The sequence below is a fragment of the Benincasa hispida genome, chromosome 3 (assembly GCF_027475165.1).
Source record: "Benincasa hispida cultivar pf3 chromosome 3, pf3_genome.v1.1, whole genome shotgun sequence".
Taxonomy (NCBI): domain Eukaryota; kingdom Viridiplantae; phylum Streptophyta; class Magnoliopsida; order Cucurbitales; family Cucurbitaceae; genus Benincasa; species Benincasa hispida.
Window position 1 is genome coordinate 41,018,897 of NC_143480.1, and position 19,774 is coordinate 41,038,670.

At 31.4% G+C, this 19,774-nt stretch overlaps 2 protein-coding genes across 3 annotated transcripts; one reads left to right on the plus strand and one right to left on the minus strand.

Moving 5' to 3' along the window:
• Window positions 1-639: 639 nt before the first annotated feature.
• Window positions 640-4,092, minus strand: LOC150037275 (O-methyltransferase 1, chloroplastic-like). The gene is made up of 7 exons (XM_090312491.1): window positions 3,494-4,092; window positions 2,657-2,802; window positions 2,447-2,567; window positions 1,664-1,788; window positions 1,418-1,546; window positions 1,150-1,320; window positions 640-892 (listed from the first exon to the last, which is right to left on the minus strand). Exons 1-7 carry the CDS (start codon window positions 3,867-3,869, stop codon window positions 821-823), a joined length of 1,140 nt encoding a protein of 379 aa, XP_090168617.1. The 5' UTR covers window positions 3,870-4,092; the 3' UTR covers window positions 640-820.
• Window positions 4,093-13,531: 9,439 nt separating this feature from the next.
• EMB3114 (Mitochondrial transcription termination factor family protein) lies at window positions 13,532-18,041 on the plus strand. Of its 2 annotated transcripts, none has more exons than XM_039027738.2 (2): window positions 13,532-14,609; window positions 17,321-18,041. In XM_039027738.2, exons 1-2 carry the CDS (start codon window positions 13,668-13,670, stop codon window positions 17,354-17,356), a joined length of 978 nt encoding a protein of 325 aa, XP_038883666.1. In that variant the 5' UTR covers window positions 13,532-13,667; the 3' UTR covers window positions 17,357-18,041. The 2 variants fall into 2 exon arrangements, with proteins under 2 accessions (XP_038883666.1, XP_038883667.1); XM_039027739.2 differs by lacking the exon at window positions 17,321-18,041 and adding an exon at window positions 16,615-17,047 and having other exon boundaries at window positions 13,589-14,609.
• The last annotated feature ends 1,733 nt before the right edge of the window (window positions 18,042-19,774 follow it).

Genomic DNA, 19,774 nt, shown 5'->3' on the forward strand with positions numbered 1-19,774 from the left:
TATATACACTTTTATTGTTAGTTAGTCAGTAATTTAACTATGAGATATCTAATCTAACTAAATACACTTTAAACTAATAACATTAGGGTTGGTTGGAGAACTACATTAGGTTATTTGGGTTAGGTGTATCTATTTGTCTAATCTAACTAAATAAAATTTATATTTTTCTATACGGATAATGATTAGGTGCAACTTAGAATCCTTTTTATACAAAATGTGAAAAAAAAATATTTAAAAAAATTGTGTTAGATGATAGATTTTTATTGGGTAGATGCGGCCTAGAATGCAGAAAGGTACGTAGTTTTAAGGTTAAATTATAAATTTGATTCCTTTGGTTTGGTGAAAATTAGAATTTAGTCCCCTATAGTTTATGATTATAATTATGTCTATATAGTTTGTAAAATTCTCCTAAATACTCTTAGTCGGGACCATTTATGAGGAGTTTATCAAACCATAGAATTTTTTATGTGATTTTATCAAAATAAAGACTAAAATGTGACTTTTAAAACTATAAGGGCTAAATTCTAACTCTCCTAACCATGACACTAAATTTGTAATTTAACTTAGTTTTAATTATATAGCGTTAATTTTGAATTGAATTTGGTTTAGATTATATTATTATATCATTAAGAGAGTGTGTAGAAAGAGAAAATTCTAACATCACATCTTATCATCGTTTTCAAAAGTTTTCCCACCCTGCAATTGTTGAACGAAAAACAAACTTTGAAATTATGCCAGTTGAACTATGCTTATGTTGGCACAATGGTAAGTTATTAGCAACAATGAAACAATAACAAAACTGGTACTTTTATGAACAAAATCATAGTTCTTCAAACCCTTCTTCATCTCCTTCGTTCTCAATCCTCTCGAATTCCTTCCTCCAAATTTCCATCTGAGAATGATCATATTTCATATATCCATCAGTAAGGATGACAATGAAGTGAACTTATCTATACAAAGATAAATATCAAAGTATTGACAAAAATAAGATTAAAGCAAATTAAACAAATAAGATTAAAGCAAATAAGTTCATAAAGACTATTTTTCTTAGCACTAATTCAAAGAGAATAACATCACAATGAAACTAGAGTCCTTGGCATGTTGGCAGAAGCCACACAGAAAATAGGCAGCATGAACAAACTAATTTACCTCAGAGTCTGAAAATCGCAATTGTTCTGCAACAAATGGAATATTCTTATAGGGTTCCAATGTCAACTCCTTGCCTAATCTCTTTGCAAGTTCCTCGAGGACGATCGTTTCAACCCGAAAACCATTGCCCATAAAAAGTTTGTCCATCCACTTCATTGTACTTGTACTAGACTGTAATATGAATCATACAAATGGATATATTTACAAAGGCAGAGAAGTAATTGAAAGATTGACAAAATATTACTCGATGCAAATAAAGCAAACTAACCCTGGACTTAATTTCAGTTTCAGCCAACCAAGAAGGTAATTCACCCAAGAAATAACTTCCTTTCATAGCCAAGCTACTAACAATGAACAGAACATCTTCAAAATCTACCAATGACTTAATAGGAAGTCCCTGAAATACAATAAGAAAAATAGAAACTAAGCACTCCATTCTTTATCCACATACTGGTAATGCCAATCTACTCAAATCTTAATTACTTTCATTCATTGAACAAGAAGTGTTCATCACCTGCATCACCCATATACTCGGTTGGTCTCCTCGAAAACCTCTACTACAAATTTCTAATGGTATATTTGGGGACTCCAATGGGACATGACAGAAAAAGTTGCCTCTTGGAATCTTAGCCCCACTACCTAAACATTTTCAAGAACATCAAATCATATTCTAGAATGGATTTTATAAACCTAATAGCTGCATTGAATTTCATGAACATATTGCTTGCCCAATCGATTTCATGAACATTACATCTTGCTAATGAACTTACAGCTTAAATCTAAGTTATTGATTACCGCAGATATTCTTGGTCATGTGTTTCAACTAGAGATTTCAAATTTGATCGACAATGTAATTTGGTCATGCAGATCATGTTAATGAACCTTACAGTGGCCAATAGCAATTTATGATAATAGCATATATAGGTCATGTGCTCCAACTTTGATAGCTAAGATAGTTATGGGGTGTTTGGGCCCCAACTTCAAGTGGGTGGAGTGAGTTTTAACTCACTTCTGTTTGGGGTTCCAATTACAATAGTTGGTGTTTCTAGCTATTATAACTTATAATTAACTAAATATTACTATTTAAAATCCCTCTGTGTTACAGTATTCAATATTTCCTACCACTAAAATACTATGCATCCCAAACACATACTATTATAACTTATAGGTTTTTATAACCCACGGACTATAATAATCAACTCAGAGTCCAAACACCCTTAAATGTTAAACAAATTGCAAGGCTAGCAGGAATTGTCAGACAAAGATTTGTTCATAAAAGAACTTGGGGAGAACAAACCTTGCAAATCTTGAGCTGCTCTTTTAAATATATTGTCAGGTGATATGTCAAAAATTATTGTCGACATGGGCCAAAGGATCCTATATGGTCTAGTATCCATTCCATCTGTTAGCAACACAACCTGCATATATTAGAGGCGTTAAAAAACTTATGGTTGTTAAGTTCTAAGCAAATTTGAACACTTTTTTTCTAATAATTGCTTGTTAATACCTGCTTAACTCCATTAATATGATTGACTTTTTGAATCAAATTATCATCTAAGAATTTAGTTGCAACACAATAATGGTGAGAGTTTGGGTTGATTTGAGGATTAGGAGTAGCCCAACAGCCGGCATATTCATCAACAAAAAGGGGATCTGCATACATAAAATTATGGAAATTTGAGTTCTAATTGTTGTTACATTTTAATATTAATGAGGTAGTAAATTGATGTTTTACTTGTATCAAATTAGTGCGAAGAGCAGATATGAAAAGAAGTAAATAAGTGTGAATACGTATGTGAAAGAAATTTATTGTGTATTAAGTTTTCTAGATCTATAATTCTAGTATGAATACTTCACTTACCTTTCTCTCAAAACAAAAAATAACAAATACTCATTATTATCTTTCTTTCTAATTTTCTCTCATTTGCTCTTTTAAGAGTAATTGGACAAAACAGGGGTGTTTGTGAAGCTTTAAGCTCAACCATCCAGTGCAGAATAGATTGAGCTGCAAAACGGTTTCAGTTGAATTATTATATCCTGGAGGAACAGGTCAATTAATATCTACTCTATCGGTGGTTGATATGAATTCTATCGGTGGTTGATATGAAGAGATACAATACACACTAGAGGGCTTGAACTAATTGTTTACATGTTTGTTTCTTTTACTCCATTTTACTTTGTATTTTATTATTCCACCAGCAACTTCAAAGCATATAACAACGATTTCTAGATCACTTCATATGCTCTGCTACACAACACTCCTCTGATTCTAGACTCCCTACTTACTACTTGCAGTGTACACCAAGTGTTCGAAGAAATGTCGGACTGAAAAAATGGTACATACCCGTTTGGTGGGACTCCATGAACCGAAGAGAGGCAGCTTCTTTCGCACTGAGGAATAAAGGGTCATCGTCTTCACAGAGATGTGCTCTGAGAACCCCAATTCGGATCTTAGACTGCAGTGATGGCGAGCGAAGTACAGCAGTCCGCGGGGAAAAGACGTTCGCTCTGGGAAAGCTGCCTGTGAAAGCCATGGATGAATATGAATATAAATCGGTTAAGGCCCAAGCTGTTCGAACCTCATCGGAACTGCTTCTGCAACTGCAAATTCCTTCATTTGCAAACACTTTTTCAGTTCTGAAATTTCTTTGCCAATAAATACTTAATCGGATTATGGAATAGATTGGCCATAAAAAAAATTGGGCCAGAGACTCTAGCATAAGGTTTCATAACCATTTCAATTTTTTATTTTATTATTTTATTCTCTCCAACTCTTCTTCTAGTTCTCTCTCTACATCTTCATCCATTTGTTTTTCCTCTTATCTTCTCTCTAGATCCCTTCTATGCATTTCCCCATATTTTACCTCTAACGACAGCAATGACGAATCTTCTTCCACGAGTAATTTGTGACTATCAGTAGCAACAAATGAAAATTTTACATACGCCAAACAAGTGTAGAGAGGACAAGAGAAAATTTCACAAAATGTTCCAAAATCCAAAAACTTTTCTACAATGACCTCTTCCTGAAAACTTTTCTAAGACTAATCTTTTGTCCATGCGAAATTCCAAAATTATCACAGTTTTAAAAAAAGCCTTCAGACCGTTTGATAAACGCGCGTCTCTACAAATATTTTACAACGATAGGGTCCCTCTCTATTTCGTTCATTTCCTAATCGTTGAGAGAATACTAACCAATCGGATAAAGAATACTAACAGAGCATTTAGATATTACTAAGCAATTGGATAGAGATAACTAAGCGATCGTATAGAAAATACTAAATGATCGGATCATTTAGGTTTATATCGTGCGATCGTTTAGTTAACTGTTACACAATCGTTTAGTTAACTGTTACACAATCATTTAGACATCTATTATGCAATCGTTTAGTTAACTGTTACGTGATCGTTTAGATATGCGTTATGCGGTCATTTAGCAAACTGTTACGCGATCGTTTAGTTTTTGTTATGCGATCTTTTGTGTTTTGTTAACCGATCGTTTAGATTTTGTTATGCGATCGTTTAGTTTTTGTTATGAGATCGTTTAGGTTTTGTTATGCAATCATTTAGATTTTGTTATGCAATCGTTTAGATAAATTTGTGCTAAATTTGTAGAATATAATTGTTGTACATTTAATTAAGCAAATAAATAACTAAGCACTCGCCCAAATCTAAGTAAAAGATCATTTAAGATTATGTGCAAGATCGTTTAAGAATATGTAAACGATTGTCTAGAAATAACTAAGCAATTGCCCAAAAAAAATAACTAAACGATCGCGTACAAATAACTAAGCGGTCGTATAGAAAAACTATTTAATTGTGAAGTACATTTGGGTTCACTGTTCTGAAAATTGTAGTCCTGAAGATTGTCCATATCCATGTTCAGTATCGAATTGTGAAGTACATCTGGGTTTATTATTCTGACTAAACCAAGCTTCACTTTAGTCATCCCTCAAGTTATATGGCTCAATATGATCATCAAGTGAAGATATGGTATGAATATTGTATGTCAGAATGATTGCAAACCCATAATTTTGACTGGTTAAAAGGGGTTGATTGGTTGGATTGCAATGCAGGTACATATTGTCCGTGTGTACTCCATGACTTTCACAAGGTGTAATTGATACAAATAACAGTACCTGGGATGCATCATTGCCTTCTAAAAAGAAGCTAAGATCTTTATCGTCGACTGTTGTCAATTGGGGGAGCCGGGACCAAGTGATTGTAGCAACATTTGATGTGTATATCAAACATATTCGAATCGATATTCAGTTGTTGGTGCATCATACTCACTAATTTACCGACTTTTTTATATCATTTCTGACTTTCAGACCTTTCATATGACCACCAACATAATTTCTTCCGGACTCATCCCAATCCCCACCAAATCGTACAAAGATGCAAAGTAGCGTCATTAATCTACAATGGGATAAACAAATCATTGATAAGTGAACGATGGTTTATACATTACTATGTGATCGTTTATAAATGTTTACACGATCGTTTATAATTTACTATACGATTGTTGATAAATTACTACACGATCGTTTATAATTTACTATATGGTCGTATTGTGATTTATGAACGATCGTCTATATTGTAACGAACAATCGTCTAGTAATTTATGAACGATTGTGTATATATTACTACACGATCGTTTATAATTTACTAAATGATCGTGTATAAATTATTACACGATCGTTTATAATTTACTATATGATCGTATTGTAATTTATGAACGATCGTCTATATTGTAACAAACAATCGTCTAGTAATTTATGAATGATCGTTTATATTATAATGAATGATTGTGTATATATTACTGTATGATCGTTCATTTAATGCTAAATGACACTTATTATGAAAGCGATTTGGGACAAGAAATCATAGAATATCACTTACATTCTTTCCGTTTCTGAATCTGACGATGAAAGTGATCAACGAAGATGTTGGACTGAAACTCTGAGATAAAGCTACGAGAGAATAATGAGAGAATTTTGTGGGGAGTTCGACAGAAAGTGAATACTGAGAATGACCTTCCATTCTCTTCAATGCTATTGGAAGAATATTAGTTAGGAATAAATATTTTGGTGGAATGTTGGTGTTGTATTGAATGCATATTGAATGAAGGGCTGAAGAAATCGTTGAAAGAAGAAGAAATGTGGTGCGATTTGAGGAGGTTTTAAAACTTGGGGTAATTTTGGAATTTCGCATGGACAAAAGGTTAGTGGTAAAAAAGTTTTTAGGAAGAGGTCATTGGTAAAAAAAAAAAAAAAAAAAATTGGGTTTTGGGTCATTTTGTGAAATTTTCCAATGATAAGATTAAGAAAGTGTCAAAGAACCAAAGCAAGTATTAGAAAATGAGCTAAAACTAGAAAGTTATAATTAGGACTAAAGCGAGAAAGTGAGCTAGAAGTAGAATTACAATAGAAAAGAAAAGAAATAATTAAAATTAAAAAAAAAAAACAGAAAAGCTTGATTACTCCAGCAAATGGTTAGAAAACCTTGTCTTAAAAATGTTGGTCGAATTTCATTTTCCCAAAAAGCTTTAAATCATTAATAAAAAAGTTCCTACCAAAATACTATTCATTGCTAAATGAAAATGGTATTCTACAACTACAAGATACAAAATCTACCTATTAGGGAGCGTTTGACATACAATAAAAAGCACAGACTTAAACTGAGTGGAGTTGATAATTATTGTTTGGAGAGTTAAATTATTTATGTTTTGAATGTAAAGTTAGGTTGAATTGGTAATTATTGTCTATGTTTGAGGTGTTGAGTTAAGTTGAATTGAGTCGGAAAATTTGTGTCTAGAATGCAAAATTGAAATGAGTTAAGTTGGGGTATCTAGTGTAGTTTTTCAAAATGAAATCGATTTTGTCCTTTTTTTTTTTTTTTTTTTTGCTATTGTTGATTTTAATTTTCTAATACTGAAAATATTTTTCTAACTTTTCTAAAAAAATGAGAATGGAAAAGAATTGAAAGAAAAATATTTTAAACATTAAAATAAAAAAAAGTAAAATAAAAAAAAACAAAAAAAAACTTTCAATTCTTTTCCATTCTCAAAACGTAACAAATTCTCTATGAATTATTCATATACTAAACATAAAATTTTGAATTCAATTTTTGAATACTCAAATAGAAGCGATTATTTCATTCAAAATCCAACTTAATCATATAAAAGTTAAAAATAACGAAATGATTAGTGTCATAAAATCAAACTATTGTTATTATTTTAAATACAAGAGATGACACTTAAATGTTAATCTTCTTAAAAAAACCAAAATCTTACAATTTAAATCAAAAAAACCAACAATTAGATAGTAGTTTTTGGCCAATTTGTAGAATATGAATTAAAACTTAATTGTAAGGAACCGATGGAAAAGTGCTTTGATAGGTGAGAGATGAGGGGTTTGAGATGTCTTGGTTGTGAAAGGCCGGGGGGGGGGCGCGGGGCGGGGGGAGGCTCGTGTGGAGATGATTTGGGTCTCGGACTGTGGGGTGTTTCTCAGAGAGACAAGTGTGTTTCTCGGATCGCAGTCTGACATCTTATGAGCTGGGATGACATAGAGCGAGATGTGTTCCAAATAGGTTGTGCCTCCACAATTGACTGTGCTATATTTTGAGATTCAATGCATATGTGCTTCTCAAAGATTAACGTTAGCACACACTTTTGTTAAAAAAGTAATTTAAACAAGAATTTTATGCAAATACATTCAATTCAAAAAGTCAATAAATTGACATAAACAAATTCAAGAACAAACTATAGCAATTAATTCTGTGCAATGAAATATATTAATAAATTAATTACAAAATTAAATAGGATATTGGCATAACCGGCCTATATCACTTTTCTAAGCTCCACCTAGTAAGTCATACGAATTTGACTCTTTCCATGGCTTAAAGTTGAATTGCTACAATGTTTTTTTTTTCGAGAGTAAAAACAAACTCGATCCTTTCCATGGTTGAGGATCAAATTGTTACAACCACTCTTTTTAGGGACCAAGAGCAACCCTTACAATGAATTTGAAAATGAAGAATAATATGAGAAAAACTTTCTTGAAGAGTAGATTTACAAATTTAGCATTCAATGAATTAGTTCTCACAACATAAAATGTCTCCCTCATGAAGAAGATGAAAAAAAATAATAAAAAATTGTTGTCATGATTGGTGAAAAAAAAATTTAAATGGAGAGAAAATTATTAAAAACCACATTTAATTTGGCCATTGGATCTTGGAAAAGAAAAATCAATTGTGGGATTGTAAACTAAACTAGACATCAGACACAAGCAATAATATATAATATATATAAATATATATATCTATTTAAATCATTTATTTAAACCCAACAAAAAGGCAAATGTTATACTATCTGTCCCAAAAGTATCATTAAAACATGATCCCTAAAATAATATTAAATTCATATTCTTTTTAAATTCATTTTCATTTTAAAATCAATCCAAAAACCAAAAGTCCATCATGTGTCATTCCTCCCATGCACTAAGTGGCACCTTTCAATTGGGCCATTTTGATAAAAAAAAAAAAAAAGAAAAAAGAAATATATGCCACATCATCAACTTGAGATTTTTTCGTTAAGCTCGTTACGCCTATATCTTCTTCATTTGAGCTCTGATTTGGGTAGTTCAAATGTGTCACAATCGTTGTTCCAAGCTCTACGTAATAGCACTTTAAAACACTCAAATTGTTAATAAATAAAAGCAGGTTTTGTACCATCAATACATTAATTAATTTTGATAATAAGAAATCAAAAAGTCGATAATGCTATTTTTCTACTATTATTGTTGCATTCTTGTACAAACTAAAAAAAAATTGAGCCATAATTGTAAATTCCACTATTTCATTAGAATTATTTAATATTTGAAAACATCGAGGGATAAGTTGTTTAAAATATATCGTTGAACTTTTGTTTAGTGAAACAATAATAGGAACGTTGTTCTAAATTCATCCTAGAAACGATTCGGTAAAAGAAAAATAGAGAATAAAGTATATATATATTGGAAGTAAAAAATATTTTTAGACATTGTAAAGTACTATATTCATAAAAAAAATAAATGTCACCAAATAGAGTTGAAACACAAAGTCAAGAAAGGAATCAAAATACGAACATATAGATCCAAACTCAGGACATAAAATCCAAAACTCATCACCGCAAAAGGTAATAGAAGAAGAAGAATTAGTCAAATCTTAAAAAAAATCCAAGTCAAATTTAAAAAAAAAAAAAAAAAAAAAATCATATCTAGTAGATCTAAGAAAACGGCCATAAAAAGAAAATTAAAAAAAGAGAGAGAAAAGAGGAGTTAAGGAAGAAAATGGAAAATAAAACTCGAGCCAAGCAGAGAAAGAAGAGATGAGATGAGAAAGACGAACCAGACGATGTAAGAAGAGAAAAGATGAGAGAAGAGGAGTAAATGTGAACAGACGCATGAGAAAGACGAAAACGACAAAGTAATTGAGAGAGTTGAAGGAGTGATAAAAATGCATGGGGAAATGGGTGCGAATGAGAGTGATAAATGATGGGTTATTAAACCCACCGTTTTATTTTTATTAGCACAACAAACATGAGCCAATTTACCCACCCAACCTAACTGGGGTTGGGCTACCAAGCAGATCTTAAGTAAGGGTTTATTCACATGTTCACATAAAATAGGATTACATTAAAGGTTTCGTTAAAGGTGGCCTTTGCTGGAATTGGTCTCTTGAGTGAATGTTAGTGTTGGTCGTCAGATGTAATTGTCACTTGTAAGGTTGTCAACGGGGCGGGGTGGGGTCGAGGATACACCCCATCCCGCACCCGTGGGGTTATGTAATTCCCGTCTCCATCCCATTCCCCGTTTTAGGGAGTCGAGGTCGGGGAATCCCCATTCAGGGATCGGGTCCCCCGGAAAAAATTCTCCATTTATATTTTTTATTTTTAATTAGTTAATTATTTAAAGTCAATTAAATTTTGGTCTTTATAATGAAATTGTAAATATGTTAGAAAACACATTAATATTATTATTATTATTTATTTAAATTACTAATTAAAAATATGTTTTTATTGTAATTTTAATATAAAGTTAAAAAATAATTATATTATAAACTAAAACTAAAAAAAGTAAACAAAAAGAAAAAAAAAAAGAAAAAAGAAAACAATAGCTAAGCTATTGATTTATATATATATTAATAAAATATATTCGGGATGGAGATATCGTCCTTGAACGGGGACTCGATTTGTATCCTTGGTTCGAACCCCATCTCTGGTCAAATCGGGGATTCCCTGTCCTGATCGGGGTAGATAGCCACAGGGATCCCATCCCATAGGGATTTTTGCCAATTCTAGTCACTTGAGTTGATCATCCAAGGTAGGGATGTCCATTTATCCCGCAGGAACCCCCTCCCCCTGAACAAGACGGGGAATGAGGGAGGGAGTGAGGATAATTTTTTTCCCGTTGGCTAAACAAAGACGGGAATGGAGATTATATTCCCCCATCCCAATTCCCCGCCCTGTCTCGGTGAATACGTTATATAATTGTAATTATTATTATTTTATCTATATACTTTTTACAAAAATTGTGATATAAAATGTGAGTTATTTTCTAATTTTCATTTCAATCTTTCTGTAATTTAGTACATTTCTAAATTGTTTTAACATTTTAAGACTTTCTACCTTAAGCCATAAATATTGTAGTATTTAAATGGAAAGCTTGACTATGATATTGTAATATTTAAATTTTAACTTTTAGACATTATAGGATTAAATTATATTTTTACACATATAATAGTATTGTTTTTATAATGAATTTTTATATTATTTTCTTTGAATGTAAATTTTATTGGAAATAACTCATTTAATATATATAATTTTATTTGGTTGAGAATAAATAAAATTACTAAAAATGAATATATTAAAATAACAAACGGAAAAATTTTCTCTACAGAGAACCCGATCCCCATGAATTCCTAGCAGAAAATTCCCACCCTGATCCCCACGGGGACGAGGAATGAAATAGGGAGGTGGGGATAGGGATGGAGAAGTCTTCCCCATCTCCGCCCCGCCCTGTGGACATCTCTAATCCAAGGTGGTCTTCACCTGAGTTATCGTCGAAGGTTGTCGGAGCTTAGAGTTGGTCGTCGGAGTTGGCCATGCGAAGGTGGTAGGGAGTATATCGTTGGAGTTGCTTATGCGAAGGTAGTCATTGGAATTAGTCACTAGAGTTGTCACCAGAGGTGGTTGGCGAAGCCCGGAGTTCATCGGTGGAGTTGGTCGTGCGAATGTGGAATTCATAGTATGTCGTTGGAGTTTCTTTGTACAAAGGTGATTGTTAGAGTTAATCACCGGAATTTTTCGTCGAATGCGGTTGCCAGAGCTCAAAGTTGGTCATTAGAGTTGGCCATCCGAAGGTGGTCATCGGAGTATGTTGTCGAAGTGTGGTACTGGTACTCGCAGACAGTGATCGATGGGTGGAACCATTAAAAACATTGGAAGGGGGAGAATTGGGGAGAGTTGACGTGAGTTGGGGTGAATTGGTAAAATAACCAATTCAACTCCACCAACATTTAAGTTGGTAGGCTAAACATTGAGTTCGTAAAAAATACACTCACGTTGGATTGCCCAAAATTCCCTTATTTAAAATTTTAGGGACAACTAAATATATTAAACTTATGATTTTCATATTATTTAAGGATTTGTAAGATAAGTCTAACTAACGATAGAACCAGTGTGCATTTGCAAATGTAACAATAGAAAATAGATAAACTCGATCTTACTCATTATGTAATGCACATGTAGCAATAGAAAGTAGATAGGTAAACTCGATCTTACTCATTATGTAAGACTTAAATGGCATGATTGGCTCGAGAAATTGGAAAGAGTGGAGTTCCATACCTTGTTTATTCAAAGAGTTCATGATTCACGATTAGAGAACATGAGGTTGAAAAACATTTTTATCACATTTTAATGCATGATATTTTTAATAAATAATAGAGTGGATTGAATAAATGACTAAAATAAAATGGTATTTTTAAAAAATGGTAAACCCATTTCAATTTGAAAAAATGGCTAAACAATTTAATCTTTTACTTTCTAGAAACTAAAAATGGACAAAGATATCCTTATTGTCCAATCCCTACAACTATAGTGTCTTTTAAACAAATCAACCCGACCAAAAATCCCCTAAAATTTCTAAATATAAGATAATATACTAATTTAACAAACTAAACAAAAGGATGTTTTTGAAAAAAAAAAAAAATTACTTAGGGAGATTTGATGTCCATGATAGCCTCTAAACAAGTAAAGCAACTTGCTTAAAATTGGACTACACAAAGACTTTGTAACAACTGAACTTTTGTAGGTTGAGTCTTGCAAATACAAGAAAAATAAAATCAATCACCATGAAAATACTTTATAATAACAAAATTATTTAATAGAAATACTATATTCGACAAAAGGATTTTTCTATTGAATAACTTAGTCTGACATTGAAAATCTCAAAGGTTGAATATTAAAAAAATAAATAAATAGTATAAAGAAGACTTTAATAGATTTGAAAAAAAGATTTACATAGATATCTAGTATTTTCACATTTAAAAATTACTTAAAATCTTAAAAAAAAAAAAAAAAAAAAAAAAACATTTAGTGCATGCAAATACTTGATATTTGCAACCCATCAAAAGCTCGAGGGTTAGAATAACAAAAAAAAACAAGAGAATAGTGTAAAGAAAAACTTAATAGATTTTTTTTTAAAAAAATGCAAATACCTAGTATTTACAACGTTCCAATAAAAATCTCCAATCAATAACACATTTTATTTCTAGAGAAAGGAAAATGATATCTTTTGAAGAGCTACTGGGCCCTTAAATTTTTCCAACCCTTACGTTTGTCTACAATAAAACATTTGACAAAAATACTCAACAATTACGGTACTTTTTAACTTTTCTTTGACCTTACAAAACCAAAACCACTCCTACTCCATGCTCTTGAAAACGATCGACAAAATAGTATATTGATGAACAAAGGCAAGGGTTATCCACGTGTCATTGGACATTGTTCGCGCTAGCTGCTAACATTATTTCTTTTTTATAGATGTTGTACATAAATTTTGACTGAAAGATTATATAGCAAAGTTTCGAAATCCTTTAGAGTTGTTAATCGTCTACATCGTCAATCTAACACCTTAGAAAAATCTCCCTAAAAGAAATTTTACCAATGGTTTTCCTAAAATCGTGGGACTTTTTTTTTTATTTGTATTTGTTACCGTGAGATGAGACCATACACAGCAAGTTTTTTCACCATAAATCATATTATTCAAAAAAATGACCATATATTTAATTGGCCATATTTTGACCATCTAGCACAATCTCTAAATAATAAGCATGTATGGGCCTGGGCCTAGTCAATCTCCATTTGTGATTGATTTTGGATTTTTTTAAGATATCACTTTATCCTCTTGCAATTCTCTTCCTCACCACTTCCTGGATTCCCTCTGCAAAACCCCACAAAGCATCTCATTAACCATGCAATGGCGGATTCATCATCTCTTCACCTCCTCTCCAATGGCGGATTCATCCACCATTCTTCTCCTTCCCCTCTTTTCCCCTCTCTTCCCCGCTCCAGAACCCTCCATTTCCCCGTCCTCTCCAATTCCAGAATCGCCTTCGTCTTCCCTTCCAAACTCCCCCCTCGCAACCCCACCATTCTTCCCCTTTCGCCGCCGCTTCCCCCTCCTCCGCCTCACAACGACCACCACTCCGACTTTCAGGAGAAAATGCTCTTCCTCGACTCCATCGGCATCGACTTCCTCTCCGTCATCAAAGACCACCCTCCCGTCGCCTCCGCCTCCCTCCCCGACATCAGATCAGCCGTCGATTTCATGACCTCGATGAATTTCACCGCCCTCGAGTTCCGTCGAATCGTCGGCATGTGCCCTGAGATTCTCACCTCTCCCGCTTCCGACCTCGTCCCTATCTTCACCTTCCTCCTCCGTGAAGCTCGAGTCGACGGCTCCGATATCAAACGCGTTATCAATCGACGCCCTAGATTGCTCGCCTGTAGCGTAAAAGATCGGCTCCGTCCAACTCTCTACTTCCTACAGAGCATCGGCATATCCGAGGTACATAAACACACTTCCTTACTCTCCTGTAGTGTGGAAGAGAAACTGATTCCGAGAATCGAGTTCTTCGAAAACCTAGGGTTTTCTCGACGGGATGCTTTGATAATGTTCCGGCGATTCCCGCAGCTGTTTTGCTACAGTATAAAGGAGAATCTGGAGCCGAAGCTGAATTACTTTGTGGTGGAAATGGGGAGAGAATTGAAGGAATTGAAGGAATTTCCTCATTACTTTTCGTTTAGTTTAGAGAACAGGATCAAGCCAAGACATCAAAGCTGTGTGGAGAAGGGAGTTTGTTTTCCATTGCCGGAGTTGTTGAAAACCAGTGAGATGAAATTCCGGCAGAAATTGGAGGTATGTTGTGATTCTTCAATACCCTTTAGAACTTCTCCTTTGTGGTGTACAAAATTGTGATATCCAAATTTCTCAATCAAGTATATAGAGTTCATCTCCATAGCATTCTGTTTCTGTGTTCATTTTTGTGCTTTGAATTTCAATTCTTCTCTAGTTATCTCTTTGGGTTGTTCTTAACAGTTTGATTAAAGGTCTAGTACAAGTTTTGGGCTGATTATACCATATGAATTTATGTTCTAATCCATGTAGTGGAAGATATAGGGCCAAAATAGATATTCTAAGAACATAATATTTTAGATAGATTAAGTTCAGCCGTATAATCAACATGTGAATAGTTGAGATAGATGACTCTTTTTATTGAGCTTAAAGGTTTAAATCCTTGTTTTTGAAAATTAATTCTATTCCCCCTCCATTTATTAGAATAATTTGCATGTTTATCAAGTCTAATGGTTGAATTCTTAGCAAAATTTCAAAAACAAAAGTAAGTTTTTAAAAGCTATTTTTTTTAGTTTTCAAATTTTGACTTGATTTTTTAAACTATTGGTAAAAAAATAGATGATTAAAAAAGAAATTTGGAGGTAGAAGTAATATCTCAAGACTTAATTTTCAAAAACAAAATGGTTACTAAATAGGGTCTTATTTCTTTAATTTAGTTTTCATTTGGTCCTTATTTTCTATACGTTACATTTTTACTCTTAATTTTGAGTTTGATTTTCATTTGGTCTATGTTTAAAATATTACATTGTTACTTTTGAATATAGAATTTAGTTTTCAGTTCTTAAAGTTTTAATATTTTTATTTCTATTTGTGAGTTTTTAACTAATGCAATTTTTTTTTAGTTAGGCAGAAATATGAGTTTGGTTTTTTAACTTTGAAGTTTGTTCAATTTTAATCATTATACTTTCAATTATCTAATTTTAGTTTATGTATTTTCAATAAATCTTAAATTTAGTCTTCACGGATAGTTTGGTGTTGATTTTTTTAAGAAATTTTTTGTTATCTATTAGTATTTTTTCGTATATTTTGAAAATATATTCACATATCATATTTCCTTGCATGAAAATTGTTGTTATTATTTAACTAACTTTAGGGAAAATATATCTTTGAAAGACTAAATTTAAAATTTATTGAAAGTACAATGACTAAAATTGTAGAATTGAGTACATGAACTAAACTGGATAAACTTTAAAAGTATAAGATCAAAATGGTATTTTAACACTAATTTTAATAGTGATGAAAATTAGTGAAAACTAGTTTAATTATTTTAAATCAATTAATAAACATTAACACTAAGGACTGAAGTAAGTATTTCGTGAAAAAATCATGAATAAAAGTGTAAATTTTGTTAGTTAAGGGCCAATTGAAAACAAAACTCAAGGATAAAAATGTAAGATTTTGAAACTTAGAGATCTTATGAAAATTGAACTCAAAATTTAGAGGTAAAAGTGTAACTCCAAAAAAATATAACACTATATTTTTTAATAGGTTTAAATAGTAATTCATTCCCAATATTTTTGGTTTTGGTTCATTTTTGTAATTGTACTTTTAAAATACAATAAACAAAGTTGAAGTGCATAGAATAAGTAGTATATAGACCTTTAGTTCCTATTTAGTAATACTTTGGTCTTTTGTTTTTTACTTTTGAACATTAAGTCTAATTCCTCTTAATATATTACAACAATTTCTATCTTTTTAAGTAAAAGAATTGATTTTTTAGTCAAATATCAAAAATAGAAACAAGTTTTTAAAAACTTGTTTTTTTAAGTTTTCAAAATTTGGAAAATATTGATAAAAGTAAATTATAAACCAAGAAGGTAAGAAGTGGAATTGGTATTTATGAACTTAATTTTTAAAAAACTAAAAATAAAAACTTAAATAGTTACCAAGTAGACGTTATAAAACAAATTCTTAAATCATGTTTTTTTTTTTTTTTTGGGCAATGAGTGATTCTCTTTTTATTAAAACATGGTTTCTTGAAATAGTTATTTTTGTTTACATTGAGCAGCCGTGGGAATGGGAGTGAGACCGTGAGTAGAGTAGTGGTATGAGAATTGTACCATAATTAAATGAGGAAAAATGATGGTTGAAGCTTTGGTTGAACAAGTGTATTTAGCATCTTGGATTGGACAAGCAGACGCCTCCAATTTTCTTAAAATTTTTCCTTAACAGTAACTTTTTCTGTTGATGTCGTAAGTTCAAATCTTCATATCTCTACTTGTTGTAATAAAATACTGTAAAACAAATTTAAAGGATTTAGACCATGTTGTCCGGGGACCTTTGGGAGGATATTTTGGTGCAAATCTAAGTATTGTATACCATAATGTATAGATTGTTTCGATATGTTTCGTTACTTGTTTCCTATTTTGTTAGGAAGAAAAAACAAAAATAAAATGTGATTTATTTGTTGTCTAATAAAAAAATATATATTAGTTTAGTAATCCATTAGGGTTATGTGGCCTACTTTTCTCCTTTCCTCTATTCAAACTTCAAAAATCAAATAGATGTTATAGATAAAAAATATCTTGCTCATTTATTACATTATTTTATGTGATATTTAATTGATTACTACATGTTTGGATATATATATATATAGACAACTAATTTGGTTGAGACTGGCTAAAACTTTTTTTTGTAAAATTATTATTAGTAGCTCAACCTTTACAAGTTGAGATATTTGAATCTCTAACCTTTTGGACAACATATGTTATTAGGTTATCCTTGAAGTGGTGAGTTGCTGCAGTAAATAATAGGAAAAATTGTCTTTTTAGTCCCCAAATTTGGAAGAATATGTGTGTTTGGTCTATGAATTTTAAAAATATATCTTTTTAATCCTCAGGTTTATAAGAATAGACCTATTTGGTCTCTGAGTTTTTAAAATGTAACTTTTTAGTTCACATGTTTTTAAAAATAGGTTTAAAAGATCCTTGAAGTATTTTTTTTGTTTGATTTTTCAAAAATAATTATATGATATTTTAAATTAAAAAAAAAAATTAGAGAGGATGTGATTTTTAAAAATTATTCTTCTAATTTAAGATGTTATATAATTATTTAAAATAATAGTATAAAATTATTTTAAGGATTTTTTAAACCTATTTTTAAAACATCAAGGACTAAAAAGTTACCTAAGGACTAAAAATGTACATTTTTAAAACTCAGGGACAAAACACGCATATTCTTTGAAAATTGAGGTTTAAAAGGGTAATTAATAATTCAAGGAAAAAAATGGTGTCACATGTGGTTACTTCTTATATGTAGGAGTGCAACAAAAAACCGAAAATTCAAGCCAATCCGAATCGATCCAATGGTTTGGTTTGGTTTTTTAGTATAAAATCGGACATTGGTTTGTATTTGGAGAAAACAAAAAAGTATTGGTTTGGATCGATTTTTTATTTGAAAAACCAATCAAAATCGAATCGAACCAATGATATATCCTTAAAAGTAACTCTTCATTAGGAATTTTTTAATATTTTAATTATTATAGTACATGTATATTTGATCTTTAGATAAAAGACCAATCATTATTGAACATGTATGTTTTTTTTTTATTTAGAAAAAATGGCAAGAAACAAAAAAATAAAAATGTCAAATTTCAATTTATAAAAGAAGAAATAGACCCAATTTAATTTAAATTTAGCAAAAAGAATTGATTCAAAACAAAGTGGAAAGAAAAATAAAAAATGAAAGAAAAAGAGAAAATGCCAAAAATCGAGAACTAAACCGATAATAAACCGATTCAAATAAAACTAATCAATTGCTTTTGTTCTTTATCAAACATTGGTTTGAATCCCTTGTAAAATTGATTAGTTTAGTTGGATTCTTAACTGACCCTAAAACTGATAAAACTAAAAATTGGCGAAACCAAATCAACTATCACTCTTACTAAAATATTAGTACGAAGATTTCAAAGCCAACTATATCGAGTTACATATTTAGAATGTTGATATAGATATAGTTGGTCGACTTGGGTTTTATTCAATTGGTCAGCATGGGTTGGTTCGAGCAATTTTTCTAAATTTGTTAATTGTACCTTTATTTTCTAAATTTGTTCATTGTACCTTTACCCCTTCATCTCAGACCATCATTGTGAAAACGTAATATCTTGTCCTCTCTCACAATTTTCTCTTCTTCTTTTGGTTTTGTGGCCTCTTATGTTGGACCATATATGAGACTTTATCAAAAATTATAAAAATGAAAATTTGTTGTAAAATTGAGAAACACAACAAAAATATGGATATAGATAAAAAATAATATAATAAAAATAAAAATAAAAATAAAATAGCAAAATATAAGAAATTGTGTAAATAGAAAATATTGAAATTCATAGAAATTTAAAAATCTCTAAAATTCTCTAATCATTTTGTCATCCACCAAATGAGAATTTAATTTCGGGTTTTGCTGTATGGAATCTAGATTACTGAGAACATGATTACAATGTTTGGAGTGCATGATTGGATTTGTTGTGTTTCTAATTATTGTATTTGGATTGCAAGGTTGGGTTTGGAATGGATTTGATTGTTTTTTTTAATTATTACTTTGATTGTATTTTTATATCGGTTTTTTACATCATATCACATAAGTTTGTGATATTATTTAAATCCTAATTTCATGAAATTTAACCACTTTGTACATAAAAAAAAAATCTTCAAAATGGAATTCAAATTTCATACATCATGGATTTAGTAAATAATTAGTTATATTTAAAATAATTAATACAACTATAAGTTGACTCAATGTAGTTGTTGGTACAAAGAAAAATGATAGATTTATAACAAGTTGATGAAAGTAATAGGGTCATTTAGGATTAAAAGATAAAGGGTCAAAGCGCCTGATTTGGAGCTTTGCTAAAGACTTGCATGCAATAATTAAATTCCATTATGATGGGAAGTCCATAAAATGAGTGAGCAACATAGGATCTGCAAGCAATGAAGAGGCAACCACTAGGTCGTCTTGCATTGATAGCCTAGGGATTGACTTTATCTCAACGTATAGTTCTTTGTGTTTACGCCTTGCTATTTCATCCTTCAAAATGGGCCACTGTACAATCCCATCAATAAAGCTTGTTGTGAGCTTAAACCCCTCTCGCATCACGTCTGTGTAATTTATAGGTGATGACCGAGATGATCACCTAGCCTTGGACGTCACTCCAATCCCAGTTGATCTACCAC